The 17,099-nt window shown below is 40.0% G+C and overlaps 2 protein-coding genes across 6 annotated transcripts; one reads left to right on the top strand and one right to left on the bottom strand.

The window, feature by feature from the left end:
* Positions 1-647: 647 nt before the first annotated feature.
* On the bottom strand, positions 648-6,032 carry avpi1 (arginine vasopressin induced 1). Of its 3 annotated transcripts, none has more exons than XM_061790526.1 (3): positions 5,890-6,032; positions 3,667-4,030; positions 648-2,970 (listed from the first exon to the last, which is right to left on the bottom strand). In XM_061790526.1, the coding sequence occupies exons 2-3, from the start codon at positions 3,987-3,989 to the stop codon at positions 2,712-2,714; spliced, it is 582 nt and encodes a 193-aa protein (XP_061646510.1). In that variant the 5' UTR covers positions 3,990-4,030; positions 5,890-6,032; the 3' UTR covers positions 648-2,711. The 3 variants fall into 3 exon arrangements, with proteins under 3 accessions (XP_061646510.1, XP_061646511.1, XP_061646509.1); XM_061790527.1 differs by having other exon boundaries at positions 3,667-4,027; positions 5,890-6,029; XM_061790525.1 differs by lacking the exon at positions 5,890-6,032 and adding an exon at positions 5,629-5,803.
* Positions 6,033-9,048: 3,016 nt separating this feature from the next.
* On the top strand, positions 9,049-16,177 carry plek (pleckstrin). Of its 3 annotated transcripts, none has more exons than XM_061790515.1 (9): positions 9,049-9,238; positions 10,246-10,401; positions 10,482-10,651; positions 12,243-12,334; positions 12,447-12,631; positions 13,661-13,765; positions 13,865-13,948; positions 15,358-15,427; positions 15,507-16,177. In XM_061790515.1, the coding sequence occupies exons 1-9, from the start codon at positions 9,197-9,199 to the stop codon at positions 15,644-15,646; spliced, it is 1,044 nt and encodes a 347-aa protein (XP_061646499.1). In that variant the 5' UTR covers positions 9,049-9,196; the 3' UTR covers positions 15,647-16,177. The 3 variants fall into 3 exon arrangements, with proteins under 3 accessions (XP_061646499.1, XP_061646500.1, XP_061646497.1); XM_061790513.1 differs by having other exon boundaries at positions 9,051-9,238; positions 10,470-10,651; XM_061790516.1 differs by lacking the exon at positions 13,865-13,948 and having other exon boundaries at positions 9,050-9,238; positions 10,470-10,651.
* Positions 16,178-17,099: the final 922 nt, after the last annotated feature.

The raw sequence follows: 17,099 nt of genomic DNA on the forward strand, positions 1-17,099 counted from the left end.
CTATCGCCATCTCGCGAGTTGTATGAGCATTGCAGATGGACGTCAGACAAAGCATTGGCCGCTTCCGGTCGACGAGGATGTCTTCAACCTTCCAGCTAGAAACAAGCAACTAGTTTCGATTGACATTGTCAGAAATATCATTGAACAATGTATTTATTGTGGGTGTACTTGGCAGGAAAACTGTACTGCATCATACCGTTATAATGTGACGCTCTCATGTAACAAAATGTACATTAACAGTAAAGCGATGAGGAACAGCTCTGAGGATGATGCGATTGCATGCTACTGAAAAATACATCCTCAGTAACACTAAAGTACATGAGATGCACCTCATGAGGAGTCCAGTGAGTGTTTACAGAACTCCCACTTGTACTTGTTACCTGTGAATCTTGCACGTGTAAACAAGACTGTAGTGGCACAATAAAGTTTGCTGTGCAGAACATCTACACAAAACAAATGGTTTGTTATCAGAGTTAATACTTCTGCTTCAGCACAAAATGTAGCTGAGATTAACATGATCATAAACCTGCAACCAATTTGAATGCTGGAATTTTTCTTCAGTACTTTTAACCCTGGCATTTGAAACAAATTCATACTTTTCCTCCTTAAAATTAATGGAAATGCAAACGTTAAGACAAAACAATATAGTAAATACAAACACTTTATTATGAAAGGCTTAAACATTACACTTAGTATTTGATAAGGTTGGTGACATAAAACCCCGATTCAAATGAAGTTGGGACGTTGTGGTAAACATAAATAAAAACAGAATACAATGATTTGCAAATCACGTTCAACCTATATTTCATTGAATACACTACAAAGACAAGATATTTAATGTTCAAACTGATAAACTTTATTCTTTTTAGCAAATAATCATTAACTTAGAATTTTATGGCTGCAACACGATCCAAAAAAGCTGGGACAGGGTCATGTTTACCACTGTGTTACATCACCTTTTCTTTTAACAACATTCAATAAACGTTTGGGAAATGAGGACACTAATTGTTGAAGCTTTGTCGGTGGAATTCTTTCCCATTCTTGCTTGATGTACAGCTTCAGCTTGAGATGTTCAACAGTCCGGAGTCTCCGTTGTTGTATTTTACGCTTCATAATGCGCCACACATTTTCAATGGGAGACAGGTCTGGACTGCAGGCAGGCCAGTCTAGAACCGGCACTCTTTTACTACGAAGCTATGCTGTTGTAACACATGCAGAATGTGGTTTGGCATTGTCTTGCGGAAATAAGCAGGGGCGTCCATGAAAAAGACGTTGCTTGGATGGCAGCATAGGTTTCTTCAAAACATTAATGGTGCATTCACAGATGCTATTGGCACAACACAGCCCCATACCATCACAGATGCTGGCTTTTGAACTTTGCGTCCATAACAGTCCAGATGGTTCTTTTCCTCAACGTCCACAATTTCCAAAAACAATTTGAAATGTGGACTCGTCGGACCACAGAACACTTTTCCACTTTGCATCAGTCTATCTTAGATGAGCTCGGACCCAGTGAAGCTGGCGGCGTTTCAGGGTGTTGTTGATAAATGGCTTTTGCTTTGCATAGTGGAGTTTCAAGTTGCACTTACGGATGTAGCGCTGAACTGTATTTACTGACATTGGTTTTCTTAAGTGTTCCTGTTCCCATGTGGTGATATCCTTTACACATTGATGTCGGTTTTTGATGCAGTGCCGCCTGAGGGATCGAAGGTCACGGGCATTCAATGTTGGTTTTCGGCCTTGCCGCTTACATCCAGTGATTTCTCCAAATTCTCTGAACCTTTTGATGATACTATGGACCGTAGATGATGAAATCCCTAAATTCATTGCAATTGTACGTTGAGGAACATTGTCCTTAAACTGTTTTGACTATTTTCTCACGCACTTGTTCACAAAGAGGTGAACCTTGCCCCATCTTTGCTTGTGAATGACTGAGCAATTCAGGGAAGCATCTTTTATACCCAATCATGGTACTCACCTGTTCCCAATTAGCCTGTTCACCTGTGTGATGTTCCAAACAGCTGTTTGATGAGCATTCCTCAACTTTCTCAGTCTTTTTTGCCACCTGTCCCAGCCTCTTGAACGTGTTGCAGCCAGTAAATAAGTTAATTATTATTTGCTAAAAACAGTAGTTTTCAAATAAAGATTCTGATTTATCAGTTTGAACATTAAATAGCTTGTCTTTCTAGTGTATTCAATTAAATATAGGTTGAACATGATTTGCAAATCATTGTATTGTTTTTATTTGTTTAACACAACGTCCCAACTTCATTGGAAATGGGGTTGTACATGTAAAAGGGTTCTTTCCATCCCAACAATACATTTATTAATGTTTTGTATGCTGTTTAAAAGAGATGTTCGACGTACGACGGAGTTCCACAAGTCGAAACACACCATAGTCTATCACTAATGTCGTAGTCAAGTCATAATTAGAGTAAATATTTTGTATAAAAAAAAACACAGTTGTAGGCCATAAATCTAAAACAAATAAAAAACAGTAAGTACGACAGTGTTTGAATGTGCCTTCTTTAGCCCCATGACGACGTATTCTTCTTACGCCACTGCACAAACGAGTTCACTGTGCTCAGTTTTCATAAATCGAGGACAAACTGTGGTGCTGCTATAATGCCACCTATTAGTGTACACATTGCACCTACTATAAGTTAATCAAACATGTTCTGGATCTAAGTTTCTTTGATTTCTTCATATAGTCAGTGTTGTATTCTGTGGAGGTATCTCTCAGGGTCGCTCTCGCCACCGCTTCGAGGGCCTGAACCAGTTCGAGGCGGTCTCTCGGATGACCTTCTGAGGCCTCGACTCTCATTTAGTACCACTGAGGCCCCTGTAGTTCCTCCTGTTAGCTCAGTTGTAGCGTGCTGATGTGGATCTTCGCTGCTGTGAGCTGCAGCCTCTGAATCCGTCTCGTCACCAGAGTACTTCTCCTGACTGCTTGGGAAGCCCTCTCCAATCCTAAATGAAAGGAAACCATTTTTGTGTGAATAACATGCCAATCATATGAATGTAAATATGAACAGAACTTTAAAAAAATAATCTTCATGGTATGAACCCCTGCACACTGTATTTACAGATCACTATTCACCTTTTCATGTTTTTTTCTGAGGAACCTATCACCACATATTTGCTGAAAACTTTCAGCTCTTTCAATAATACTCCAAAATGCCACAAGGTGGTGCAAAGCCCTTGCTAATAGGGAAGTAGTAGTTGGTGTCAAAGAAGTATTTTGAGGTGATCCATCTTGACTGAGAGACTAACATTTTTGTATACCAGGGAGGAGCCCAGTTTAGTCTGGGTTGTTAGTGTTAGTTACAGACAGTCTTTGTCGCATAGACATGTACTTCCAGTACAGTTTTGATTTTTAAGGGTAATGTAAGATGAGTTTGAAATGAGTGTTTCGGGGATCATTGTTTGTGGTATTTTGGTGGTTTAAACTATGGGAAACTATAGGACCAAATCATTGGTCGTGGATTATGTCAAACTACAAGAAGTTTTGTCATTCCCGGCAAAATATGTCAGGCCTGGGAAATCGCCCGCAATAGCCAATCGGGCCAACATCGGGCTAAAATCCTGTAGTCTGATCTAGGCATTAGCCCGTATCCTCTACAAATAGCATGGGTTTACTGTGCCACTATATCAGACTAATTATACCTGAGATGATTGAAGGCCCGCAGCCAGTGTGTGCCCAGTACGTCCCTCCTGTTAGTCCTCAAGCCTCTGCGGTGACTCCGGGTCCTGAGTCCCACCAAGGCCTGGGCCAGCTCAGTCTCATCCCTGTGTGCCCAAACCAGCTGGGCCCTCTGCTCCGCATCCTGGTCACCGGCTGCCCTGAAAAGTCTCTGGAGCTGCCAAACGTTCACGTTGCTGAAGATGTTCCCAGAGCCCGCCTTGCGCGCTCGCCTCTCGGCCAGGCGCCACAGGCTGGAGGGGCCGGCCACCACGGAGGAGGGAGGAGACGTGGACCCGCTATCCATCCGGGGAAAAATGCGGGGCAAAGTGGCATAAAATGGCTCTGCTGTAAGAGGATGCAAATAAGAGTTTAAAGTCACATGGATGCATGGAGGAACAGATGAGACTTCAGCTTCTTCTAAAAGAGTAACTCCCATTGACGACATTTTGCTTTTTCTTGACCTTTGTGCTTTTCCTATCGCCACCACAGAAGTGTACAACAAACAGCAAACTAAAATATTAAAAGAAAACAACATTCTGAATTTCCACTTAGTGCAAAAAAATAAAATAAAAATCTTAGATAGTCAATAAATATATTTCACACAGTGCTACCTACATTGGAGAATAAAAACTAGAACGCTTAACTCCACTTCAAACAATGAAACCTGAAGTGTCTGTAACCATCGTTTGGGTACTGTGAGTTGCCGAGAAGCGACGTCATCGGGGAGCACTTTTGATAGGGTGCCACTTGATGAGAACACTTGCTAAACTAACTGATGCATAGCTCCTCTTTTGTTTCATCAATCAGCTCACCTAGTAATGTTTGGTAATGTGTGGTCTCCTTTTTTGGTTCGTGTATAAACAAAAAGTGCTGTACAGACAAAACGGTCTTAAAAAGTTGCAGCTTGAATAAATGACAAACATTTTTGTCCAATCCCAGCCCTCGTGTGGATGTGGTTTTCTGCCTCGTATTTTTCACACCACCACATGAACTTGCAAGGTTATACTGTTTAATATCCATTTGGCAATATCTTTTGACATCAGGATTATTTTCTCACTTTATGACCTTTAAAAATGATGAAAATAAGTCATCATCTCGCCATACCGATAAGATGAAAATTACACCATCGGCCTCCGGGCCCTAATTTCCCATCATGTGATCTGATCGAGTCAACTCTAGTAATAATTAAAATAGTCACTGGCACATGTCCCCGCAAATAAAGGACCAAAGCACTAAGTTGGTCCGTCGTGAGTCTCTGTCGTGGCTGCTCAGTACAATATGGCTAACGTTGATAAGAGGACCGAATGGACACCAACACCAAAAAGCTGCATCTAATTTTTGTGAAGTGACCTTCCTTCCTCTGCATGTTGTTCAAAGGTTGAGTACACATTTGATTAGTTGTTCCCATCCATTCACATGATCGGCCGCTGGTTGGTAGTGCCTGAAAAAGATGGGCTTTTTTTTTTTTTCCCCCCAGATGAATTCAAATCCCGTTATTTATGATAAAACTGCAGGGAGACTAATGACCTGCACCGGATTGTTGTCTACTTTGGAGGTTGCACAATAAAAGGTCCAAACATTAGCTTGATTTGGAGTGAGCTGTACCATTGCCACATGTGCTGCTTTGATTCTTAAGCCCTACTTAATGGAGGCAAGTTGTTTGTTCCACTTTAAAAGCATGTTCCATTGCAGCTTGTAAGTGGGACACGAGCTGGTCACTCACTAGCTTATGACAAAAGGCTGGACTCAATATGAGGTCAGATACGATCAGGTCAATTTGTTAGTTATGTCCTGCATTCACAGTAACAGTACAGTACACATCAACATTTACTCATAGGCTAGTTTGGTATTTTTCCATCCATTAATGTGCATCATAATTCCCTCCGTTAACTTACTGGGGAGCTTGGTTTTTTTTGTTTTAGTTTTTTGTATATAGGACTTACTATGAAAGGCCACCATTCTTCTCTCACGTGCCTTCTTTATCTGCAGTCTGCTGATGGCAAAACAACAGCTGCTGCAAAACACAGCTTAAACTACAAACTACAAATAGAATTCTGAGGGCTGTGGCCTGTCCAGATAGAACTTTTATCATATGCAAACAATTGTTATCATGATATAATTGGTTGATTCGACACGAATAGGCAATATATAAAAATATGAGTTGACAGAGTGACATAAATCACGTGAAAATTGCATGTACGTACCAGAAAAAAACGTAATATCCACAGTATTCGCTTGTGTAGCTATTTCATCGATGCAGCAGCTTTGAGCTACGTTGTGTTTCAATGAAAGCTGGCCCGGTGTGTGACGTGCAGCCTTCTTTGTTTTTGTTCGTGATCCCTTTGTGCCCGGCCGGCTGCGTTAAATCCCTGTCGCCTCAAACACCAATGAGAGAAGAGCTCCCACGATAGTAGGCGGGGATTAATTCCACCAGGACCAATCAGAAGCTTGAAGAGGCGGGATATAAGAATGGCTCGCCACTCTAAGCACGTCAGGCAAGTCCATTGACGTCAATGGGGAAGACTGGGACAAGTCTTGCGTTGAGTGTACATAAAATGAGCATCCTGCTCGCCTGCAGTGACGTCTTATCCCCAAGACCCAAGGGCTGTACTGTATAGTAATTAAGTTTTAATCGCAATTTCGCACGCCCTGGTCAGGCTTTCAATGTAGGCCAAATGCCCTCTTTTATGAATGCCTTGAAAATGTGACGGAACTGGTCACGTCACCAAAGGCGGTTTTTGGGTTTCACCTCCCACAGCTAACACTTAGAAAAAAAAGAAAAAAATTAATAATAGTATCCATCACGTTGCGGCACGGTGGCCGACTGGTTAGAGCGTCAGCCTCACAGTTCTGAGGACCCGGGTTCAATCCCCGGCCCCGCCTGTGTGGAGTTTGCATGTTCTCCCCGTGCCTGCGTGGGTTTTCTCTGGGCACTCCGGTTTCCTCCCACATCCCAAAAACATGCATTAATTGGAGACTCTAAATTGCCCGTAGGCATGACTGTGAGTGCGAATGGTTGTTTGTTTCGATGTGCCCTGCGATTGGCTGGCAACCAGTTCAGGATGTACCCCGCCTCCTGCCCGATGACAGCTGGGATAGGCTCCAGCACCCCCGCGACCCGAGTGAGGAGAAGCGGCTCAGAAAATGGATGGATGGATGGATCCATCACGTTCAAATGTGCGCCAAGAGCAATATTTAATGGCGACCTCTAGAGGAGCATCAACGGCGTTACAATAACTACAATTCGGTTTGGGGGGATCATTAATGTGCAATTATTTCACGTGTAAATAGTTATAGTACAATGCATTTTGAACCTGAAATTACATTTATTATCATTTGTCAACTATCAAAGCACCAGTAAAACCGCAGCAACACGAAAATAGAGGTGACATTTTTAATATAACTCATTATAATACAATTAACATTTTAACCTTTTTTTTAGATATTTTTTTGTACTAAAGAACCACTTAAGTTTCAAGACAAAGCAAAATACATGAACAATATTTTTTGAGTAAAAATCATTTTAATACTAATGTACTAATGACTGAGATTTTAATGGTAATTCTTAGTCAGCATTTTTTTATTTTAACTTTTATTTCTCTTTTATTTTGTACTTTTTACACTATTAAATCACCAGAAATAACAGGTTTGCAGAAATTAAAAGAAATACAGTAGGATATCATTTTAATCCAAATGATTGTAATGTTCATCTGCTTATGACTAACACTTTAAAGGTCCTGTATTTTAGATCTCCATAGAATGACTCTCTAACATGGACTTAATATCCATCCATCCATTTTCAACACCGCTTATCCTGGTTAGGGTCGCGGGGCGCTGGAGCCTATCCCAGCAGACTTCGGGCGAAAGGCGGACTACACGCTGAACTGGTCGCCAGTCAGTCGCAGGGCACATATAGACACGGACAACCATTCGCACCCACATTCACACCGTCACTGAGTGGGAACTGAACCCACGCTGCCCGCACCAAAGTCAGGCGAGTGTACCACTACACCATCAATGACTTGGACTTCATATAAAAGTGTCAATTTTATTGAAAAAAAAAACTTCTTGGTTTTGTCAAGGCCCCTCTGACTGGTACTTGTGTTTGACCCAGTTTAGTATCAGCTTTATCCATATTTGGCTAGGTTCCGCCCCCTTTCCTCCGATGGTTGCCTCCGTGTAGAAGACCCACTTGTTAGTGCACATGTGTTTGTTATGTTGACAGCGCTGGCACGGAGCAGAGAGGGAAGGCGGAGATCTTCGCTAGCGACGTAGATAAGCTCGAGAAATTCAAAAGACCTGATTTCAGGCCTCTCGGCAGAAAAGTATCTGCAACTCAGGAGTGCGTGGATGATTTTATTTCATATTTCACGTTTACTGAGGCACCATAGAGACAATATTACATATTATTTCTTTATTAGTACATAGTTTTTTTGTTTTGTCTTGTCTTGTCTTGTTTTGTTTATTACACGTTTGAAGCAAAAGGAAAATTGATTTAATACTTTTTTCACTAATTTCTAATACTATTTTATTGTTCATGTGATAATAACTAACATTTTAATGCTTCTTACTTTATTAGTTGCCTTTTCCTTAACCATGCTTATGAAGTTTTTACTGTGAAGCACCAGTGAATGATAACATTTGAAGCGATAGGAAACTACAGGATGAATGTTTTTTTTGATTTTTTAAATCCATCCATCAATGTTCTATATCACTTATCCTCACTATGGTCCTGGGAATGCTTTTTTTAAGTTACCATTTTAATACATATGATTTGTAAGGTACTTGTGCATATGACTAACATGTCAATACTTTTTTAAAATTTGTTTTTATTTAAATTTTAGTATTGCAGTATTAAAGCACCAGAAAAATATTAATTTATATTCATACTTTTTTACTTGTAGCACACATTTTTTCAGTCATTTTACTTTTGTTCTCGTTAGTTTACGCACTCGTACAAAGATGTCTCATGAGCAATCAATTAAACAGTAACCTTTGACCCAGACTTAAGTCAGCAGATGCATGCATCGCTAAATTTAGTCTTTTGTCACCCATAAAGGAATAATCAACTATTCCAAACACATTAGTCATGACCCCCAAAACTAAAAAAAAGAGCCTTTTCATCATAGGAGGAAGAGACTATTGACACAAAAGAGTCAAAGAGTTCAAAAGTTGGACTATACAGTAATAAAGCATAAATGCACGTGATATGAAGGGGGGGAATGTAGAACATAGATAAGCAACATTTGTAAAATGAGTCATGTTCCAAAAAATGTCAAAAGCCAAGTAATTTATAGAAATGTCAGCTGATGACACCGCACAAAAAGAGGAAGTAGATGGCCGGCTCATGTGTCACATACACACCCTGCCACTTCCTTCTCACTTGGCTGTCTGTGGTTTGATAACAAGCGGACAGCTGCATTTGAAGAAAACCAAAAAAATGTGAGAGAAAAGTCAGTGCATCAGCTCTGCAAAGAAGCACAGAGGTTGCAGAGAAGCAACAGACTAGTGATGGAGCCACAACAGATCAGAGAGGGATACTTGGTGAAAAAGGTAAGAACAGTGACTTCCTCATATTGACGCCTATAGCTTGGCACATACAGAAACGGTGTCCATTTAATTCAATGTAGCACAGTGAAGGCAACTGTCATAGAATTACTCTAGACCCGAGTAGGCTACCACATATGAGCAGTCTTCGTGAAGCAGAATGTGACTCAAGGCAATTTGTGTACCTTCTGTTCCAAAGTAACCGTCAACAATTACACATTTATAATCACGAGGCAGCTTGTGTTTAGTTTTACGTGTGACAACCTTTAGTTAAAAGACCTTCTATATTGCACTGGTGCATTGGCTCCGTACAATCGCTTCTTCTTGCAGGAATAAAATGACAGAAAGAGAACTCTTAGATTACAAGGGAATATTGCCGTAACAAGTTGAAATAGCCTATCCCAGCTATCATCGGGCAGGAGGCGGGGTACACCCTGAACTGGCTGCCAGTCAATCGCAGGGCACATACAAAGAAACAACCATTCGCACTCACAGTCACACCTACGGGCAATTTAGAGTTTTTCAATTAACCTACCATGCATGTTTTTGGGATGTGGGAGGAAACCGGAGTGCCCGGAGAAAACCCACATGCAAACTCCACACAGGAGGGGCCGGGGATTGAACCCCGGTCCTCAGAACTGTGAGGCTGACGCTCTAACCAGTCGTCCACCATGCCGCAGTAGTTATATATTTCAGGAAAAAGTTAAAATTGTATCGAGTAGAAAGTTGAAACTGCTAAATGTATCTTTTAAATTTGGATCAAATTTACTCCAGCTATCTTGTGGTAGCTGATCAAAATCAAAAGGATTCTTGCAATAACACAAAACAATGTCATTTTGGAAAGTTTGAGAGAGAGATGTTGAAAATGGGGAAGTGGTCGGGAAATGACAGAACTGCGAAATCTGGTCTTTAGCGATAGTGATGTCATCACTATACTGACAGTTATGCACAAAAGATTATACCATGTACAAATATTAATAGAATGATGTGATACATGTCTTGGCGACTCAAAGCGCACACTGTTGAACTACTGGACTACCGTGTGGGTGGTGCTGTCTGAAGACGGGCTGGAATTCTACAAGAAGAAAACAGACCAGTCTCCCAAAGGGATGATCCCCCTGAAGGGGGCCACACTCATCAGCCCTTGTCAGGACTGTGGCAACAGAACAGTACGTCCATGTCGAATACACACACTCGCGGCAGAAATACAAATTAGAGGGTTAATTGTATTCTTCAGTTGGTGTTCAAGATCACTACGCACAAGAAACAGGAGCATTTCTTCCAAGCGTCGCACGTGGAGGAGAGGGAATTGTGGGTGAAGGACATCAAGAGGGCCATTCAGTGCCTGCAAGGGGGCAAGAGGTTCGCCAGGAGGTCCACCAGACGCTCCATTCGCCTGCCCGACACGGTCAACTTGACGTACGGTCTCTACAGTACACACAGACCAAACCACAGAGTAACTACAGTGGTGCCTTTAGATACAAGTTCAATTCTTTACATAAACACGCCCGTAACTCAAATCATCTTTCCCCAATGAAATAAATGGAAGTACCATTAATCTGTTCTGGCCTCCATAACAACTTAACATTTTTGTTGTCATGTGACATTTTTGAAAAGGAAAAATAGCACTATAATAATGTAAATTATAAACACATACAGTTTACAATTAAATAGAATGTAAATAATGAAACAGTTTTTGCATCATGATTTAATGCTGCAATCCAATTCATTGTGCTGCTCCTTCTGATGTGCCCACCTTGGCCACCGGGAGGCAGTATAATACAGTCGTACAGATACAGGTGAAGAAGAATTGTACTTCTTAATAATAAAAATAATAACAATAATCCATCCATCCATTTTCTACACCGCTTCTCCTCACTAGGGTCACGGGCATGCTGGAGCCTATCCCAGCTATCTTTGGGAGAGAGGCGGTGTACACCCTGAACTGGTCGCCAGCCATTCGCAGGGCACATATAAACAAACAACCATTCGCACTCACATTCACACCTACAGGGAATTTAGAGTCTTCAATCAACCTACCGAAACCGGAGTGCCCGAAGAAAACCCACGCAGGCACAAGGAGAACATGCAAACTCCACACAGGTGGGGCCGGGGATTGAACCCCGGTCCTCAGAACAGGGAGATGTGCTAACCAGTCGCCCACCATGCTGCCAATAATAATAATAATAATAACTTATTATTATTATTATTAATATTATTATTATTATTATTATTATTATCCATGTGGGGAAGTGGTTGAGAGACTTTCACTATTATTATTATTATTATTATTATTAACATTAACTTGGATTTATACAGTGCTTTTCATAGAACCCAAGGCCTCTTTACACAAAGTGGAAAAACAAAACAAAGAACACTAAATAAAAACGTTTTGAAACAGGTGAGTTTTGAATTTTGCTTCAAAAGTCTCTACTACTATTTACTACTACTACTGTATTTGATTCAGTGAGATGCTTTAATATTAGTCATTTTTCATAGAGGAAAATAATATATTCCTGTAATCATTGTTATATTATCTGTCTACATGTGTTGCACCACCACTTGTGTTCAAATATCCATTGCTAACCGTTAGCATGCCAATAGAATTTTGCATTGTTTGTTAGTATTAAGCTAAGCAGAACACTATGTGGTTGTTTGAAATAATAGTAATAAAAGTAATTGTCTGTTTTATGTTTAGTTTGACAGCAAACCTCAACTGGGAGTGGCATTATACTGCTTGAACCCTCTTTTTTCATGAATTGTTCACTATTTGCCAAAAAATTTGCTTATTGTGATGTGAGTTGCATTGAGTTCACAAGAATCAGAATCAGAATCAGACCGAGTTCACAACCACTATAAAGTTTGCGCTCGCAAGATAAAGCAAAAAGGTATTCAATTAATTGCTCATATCTTGAAAAACTCATACCTTGTGTGATTCGTATCTCAAGGCACCACTGTAAAGGGAAAGTTTCACATTATATCCTACTAAATTCCATTTGTGGTCTGTTAGTGAGCTGTACACTAAGCTGAGAGACCAAGATGAAGGCGTGAAGGAGTTGAAACTGGAGCGAGAGAACAGAATCTTCAACCACTGCTTCACTGGTAGCATTGCTTTTTCTCATGGTTCCTTTTTTTGTCTATGCAAAGTTTCACTTTGAAGTATCATGCTTTCTAAAAAATTAAAAAAAAAAAAAAAAAAAAAAAAAAAAAAAAGGTTCCACGGTGGTGGAGTGGCTCATTTCCAAAGAGAAAGCCAGGAACAGGCCCGAGGCGCTCATGTTAGCCACGGGGCTCCTGAACGAGGGGTTCTTGCAGCCCGCTGGCGATCTTTCCAAGGAGGGAGCGGTGAGCGGGGAGAAGTCCATCTTCCTGGATCAGACCGATGCTTTTTACTACTTTGTAAGTTGATGGCATTAAATAATAACTAAATATACTTTTCGGGGGGAAAAAACACTGACTTGTTACTGATGAAAGCTGATGCATTATTTGTAACTGTATTTTAATGCTTGTCAGGATGGTGGTACTTTGGGAGTAAAGTACTGTATTTTAAGATAGTATTTTGTGTAAAGAGTTTGAGAAACACAGGTCTAAGCAGTAAGCGGAGTATCTCAAGCTTTGGAGGTGGACATTGACCCGTGAGAGTAAGGTGATCTTTAAGAGTCCAAAAGACAAAACGCTCCATCCATCCATCCATTTTCTGAGCCGCTTCTCCTCACTAGGGTCGCGGGCGTGCTGGAGCCTATCCCAGCTGTCATCGGGCAGGAGGCGGGGTACACCCTGAACTGGTTGCCAGCCAATCGCAGGGCACATAGAAACAAACAACCATTCGCACTCACAGTCATGCCTACGGGCAATTTAGAGTCTCCAATTAATGCATGTTTTTGAGATGCACTAGGTTGGTTTGTTTGGAAACACACAGTGTAATGTATAATTCATTTAAGGTTTTCAGAGGTGAAAGTTATACATGCTTGCAAGAATGATTCCAATATTATATGGTTTTAAACGTAACATAATGTTTTGTTATTTTTAAACTGTGATTGAAATTTTTTTTTTAAATGGCAAAACTAATTCATCATTTCATTATTACGGGTGATTTAGATTTTTTGCAAGGTAATGCCTGTAAGTGGAGGCTGAGTAGCACTAATGTTCACATCCATCCTACCTAAATTGACCAAAAATATTGGAAAAGCCTCTGTATGATTCTAGGGACATTGAATCGATAGCAACTAGACTATTGTGGTTGTCCAGAACAGTCCAGTTACCTCAGCATGAGATCAGTGTTATGATATACCACTCCAAACTACAACCACAATTATGAACATATTTCACGGTGGAATCCTGTAATTTGTTTGGTGCAGCTCTTAGATTGTGTAATTGTATCTAACGTTGCGGCAGGTGATAACTTATGCATGCGTGACGTTGTGACAGGCTGACAGCGGCTTCTTCTGTGAAGGCTACTCCAGTGATGAGGACACTCTTGTCAAGGAAGAGTTCAGAGGGAATATCGTTAAACAAGGCTGTTTGCTGAAACAGGTAAGTTAAATAAAATAATTTTATAGAGCGTTCATTTGAGTCTAAAAACAATTTGATTGGATAAAGATTCAGATGTTAATTGCTCTAACATCTTCACAGGGCCACAAGAGAAAAAACTGGAAAGTCCGTAAATTTATTTTGAGGAATGACCCTGCCTTTATGCATTATTACGATCCCACCAAGGTAATTATTGCATTTGCCCTTAAATTGTCGCCTTCCCCTAATAGCTGCCGGGTGTGTTGCCAAACTTTTATTGAGCTAAAGCACGTACAATAGTGCCTTGAGTTCTGAGTTTAATTTGTTCTGTGACCACGCTCATAAGTCCAAACACTTGTATCTCAAATCATCTTTCCCCATTAAAATTAATTGAAGTGCCATTAATCTGTTCCGGCCTCCCCAAAAAACTCAACAAATGTGTCTGTAAAGTGTTTTTTTTTTTTTTTTTTTTTTTTGATAAGGAAAATAGCTCTCTATAATATTGTACTTTATAAAATCATGGAGTAACAACATAACGAATAGCAAGATTAAATAGAATAGAAAGAATTCATCAGCTTGTGCGCCATGATTTAATGCATCAATTCAATTCATTGTGTTGCTCCTTTTGTGTGCCCACCTTGGCTACCAGGGGCAGTATAACACAGTCATACAGAAATAAAAATGAAGAGTCACCACTACTCTCAGTGACCCACTAAGGTGCAACACTATTGGGTGCTTTTTGCAGAGGATTAAGAAGATATACAGTATGACTGAGTATTGTTATATTGTCTGTCCACATGTGTTGCTCCACTGTTTGTGTCCAAATATGTTGCTTAAAGGCTTGTAACACTATGTAAATCGATGTTAATTGTTAGCCTATCTGTTGCTTTTTCCATTATGTGTTAGCATTAAGCTAGCATTCCTAAAACAGAGTCGTTTGATTGTATTCGATACGCAATGTGTAATTGTCTTAGTTTTATGTTTAGTTTGACAAATAATTTAAATTGTGAGTTGTTTTAAACAGTTCGAAGCCCCTTTTTGAAAAAATTGTTCACTGTCTGGCAAACAGCTGCTTAGTTAAGTGAGTTGCGTTTGCTGCTACCATGCAGGGCTCGTATCGCAACTGCACTGAAGAAATGACTCATGTTGGTCATGTCACTCGTAACTCAATGGACCACTGCATTTTACATTAGAAAAAAATACAACACACTAAATAAATATGGTACAGTATAAAGTATACTGTATATAATGAAATAGTGATGATCTCATCATTACTCACAAATTTAGTGTGAAATCTGGACCTGTTTAGTTGAACACAAAGATTTTATTCCGTTTTGGCAAAAGGTGGATACACAGGTTAATTGTATCTTCTGCCATGTAATAGAAGAGCATTTCATTGTGCCTATCACTATAGGTTGCTGGCATAGATAGATGAAATTGGACCATTCCCCAATGTTCCCAATATTGCTCCTAAAATGCTTTGTACACATAAAGGCCTCCTTATCTTCTGCAGTTGATGAAATGAACACCCCGGCCACTATTTGCTGCAATAAGCGACATCAGCTTTTAAATGCTGTAATTAACAAGCGTGACTAAAAGAAAAACTTCCAATTTAGGGTGATGATCCCCTGGGGTCCATCTATCTGCGAGGTTCCGTGGTCACAGCTGTGGATTTCGTGCCTGACGGTGGGTGAGAAGCACGTGTTCTCTTTCTTCTTCCTCTTTCTCTTTTCAACTCTCAATCGCTTGCTTCCTGCAACTACAGCTAAAAGATACGACGTGGATGGCAACCTCTTTGAGATCATCACATCTGATGAAACGCACTACTTCCTGCAGGCGGCCACTGCCGAGGAGAGAAAGGAGTGGATCGAAGCCGTGCAGGAGGTGTCCAAAAGTGGAAAGTAAAATTGATCTGCAGTCACGAGTTAATGGATGGACTTGCTCAACAGCAAAGAGAAAAAGTATCAGTATTTTCCCACTTAGTCACAAAAAAATCATACGCAACTTAAAGGTTGTATTCTTTTCATTTGAAATTTTTTTGTCATAGGAGCACTGTGTCTAAGTAGACTTCCAACCACATGTTTAGTTTCTCATTTCAACTTTCATCAAGTTAAAGATTGTGCTTCTTGTCATATAAACACATGCATTTTCACAGTTCCTGGTTGGGGATGTGGGAGTGTATTAACACGTCAGTGTCTGCTGCTTAGTCTATATTAGTGATTAAATGGCGCTTGAGCTGCTCTGTATTAAATATATTTAATATTTCCATGGAATAAATGTATTCTTTTGTTTGTTTGGTTTTTTCTTCTTCATTTTTTGGCAATGTATATTTCAGTAATAACTAAATTCACCACATATTTTGATGGTCTGTGGTCATATGTCCACTTTGTACTTGCAATGCCACATTTATTAAAAATGAAAATGTGTAACCTAAAACCGAGTGGGCTACTTTAATCCAATACAAATAACCTCTTAGTTAATAGTTTTTAATAATTGAGAATTATGCAGACAAGAAGGACAATTGTGGACAGTTTAATAAATGTGCAATAATATACATTTTATTGTCGTTATTTTCTGCCCTCAAAGCCTTGTACGTTTCCCCTTTTTAACACAAGTGGGCGCCACTGCTCTTCTCAATAATGTTGCCATGTGTTACAGCCTGGTGAAACCATGCTAGTCATATTGAATGGATACATGCAGTAGTGTTTCCCAACCTTTATTGAGCCCAGTCACATATTTTAAAATGAGAAGAAAAAAAAAACACAAATGGCACACTAAACACAAATGCCTCAAAATGTATATACAGTATAGCGTACTGAAATAATGATGATCATCGCAATTCACGCGCAAAAAAAAATGTGCTTACTCATTATAATATCTGGGCCTGTTAAGTTGAACACAAAGCCACTGTTCTGTTGTATGAATGGCAACAGGTGGATACACGGGTTAATTGTACCCTCTGGCATCTGTGGAAGAGCATTTCATTGTTCTCTGACTATGTGTCGCTGACATACTGTAGATAGATGAACAAAGATACATTATTCGTAGTAAAGTTTTCGCACCAATTAAGAGGAATTTGATCATTTACTGTCGCTCACCTGATGGTCTCTCGATGGGAATCACTGATGTACAGTTTTGTTTTGTTTTGTTTTGTTAGGGGGGCTTGGGGCTAATAGGTTGTTAGACTCATTACTGCATTAATGAACCCGGGAAGTGTCAAAACCTGGGGTCTTTATATGTTATGAATTTAAATGTACAACACGATGGGTGACAAATGAATGCGTGACTATTGATTCCTGCATCAGTTTCATAGTTACACAAGTATACTATACAAGCTCAGTGAACACCCAATAGAGTT

This window comes from Phyllopteryx taeniolatus, chromosome 11, assembly GCF_024500385.1.
Source record: "Phyllopteryx taeniolatus isolate TA_2022b chromosome 11, UOR_Ptae_1.2, whole genome shotgun sequence".
Classification (NCBI taxonomy): Eukaryota; Metazoa; Chordata; class Actinopteri; order Syngnathiformes; family Syngnathidae; genus Phyllopteryx; species Phyllopteryx taeniolatus.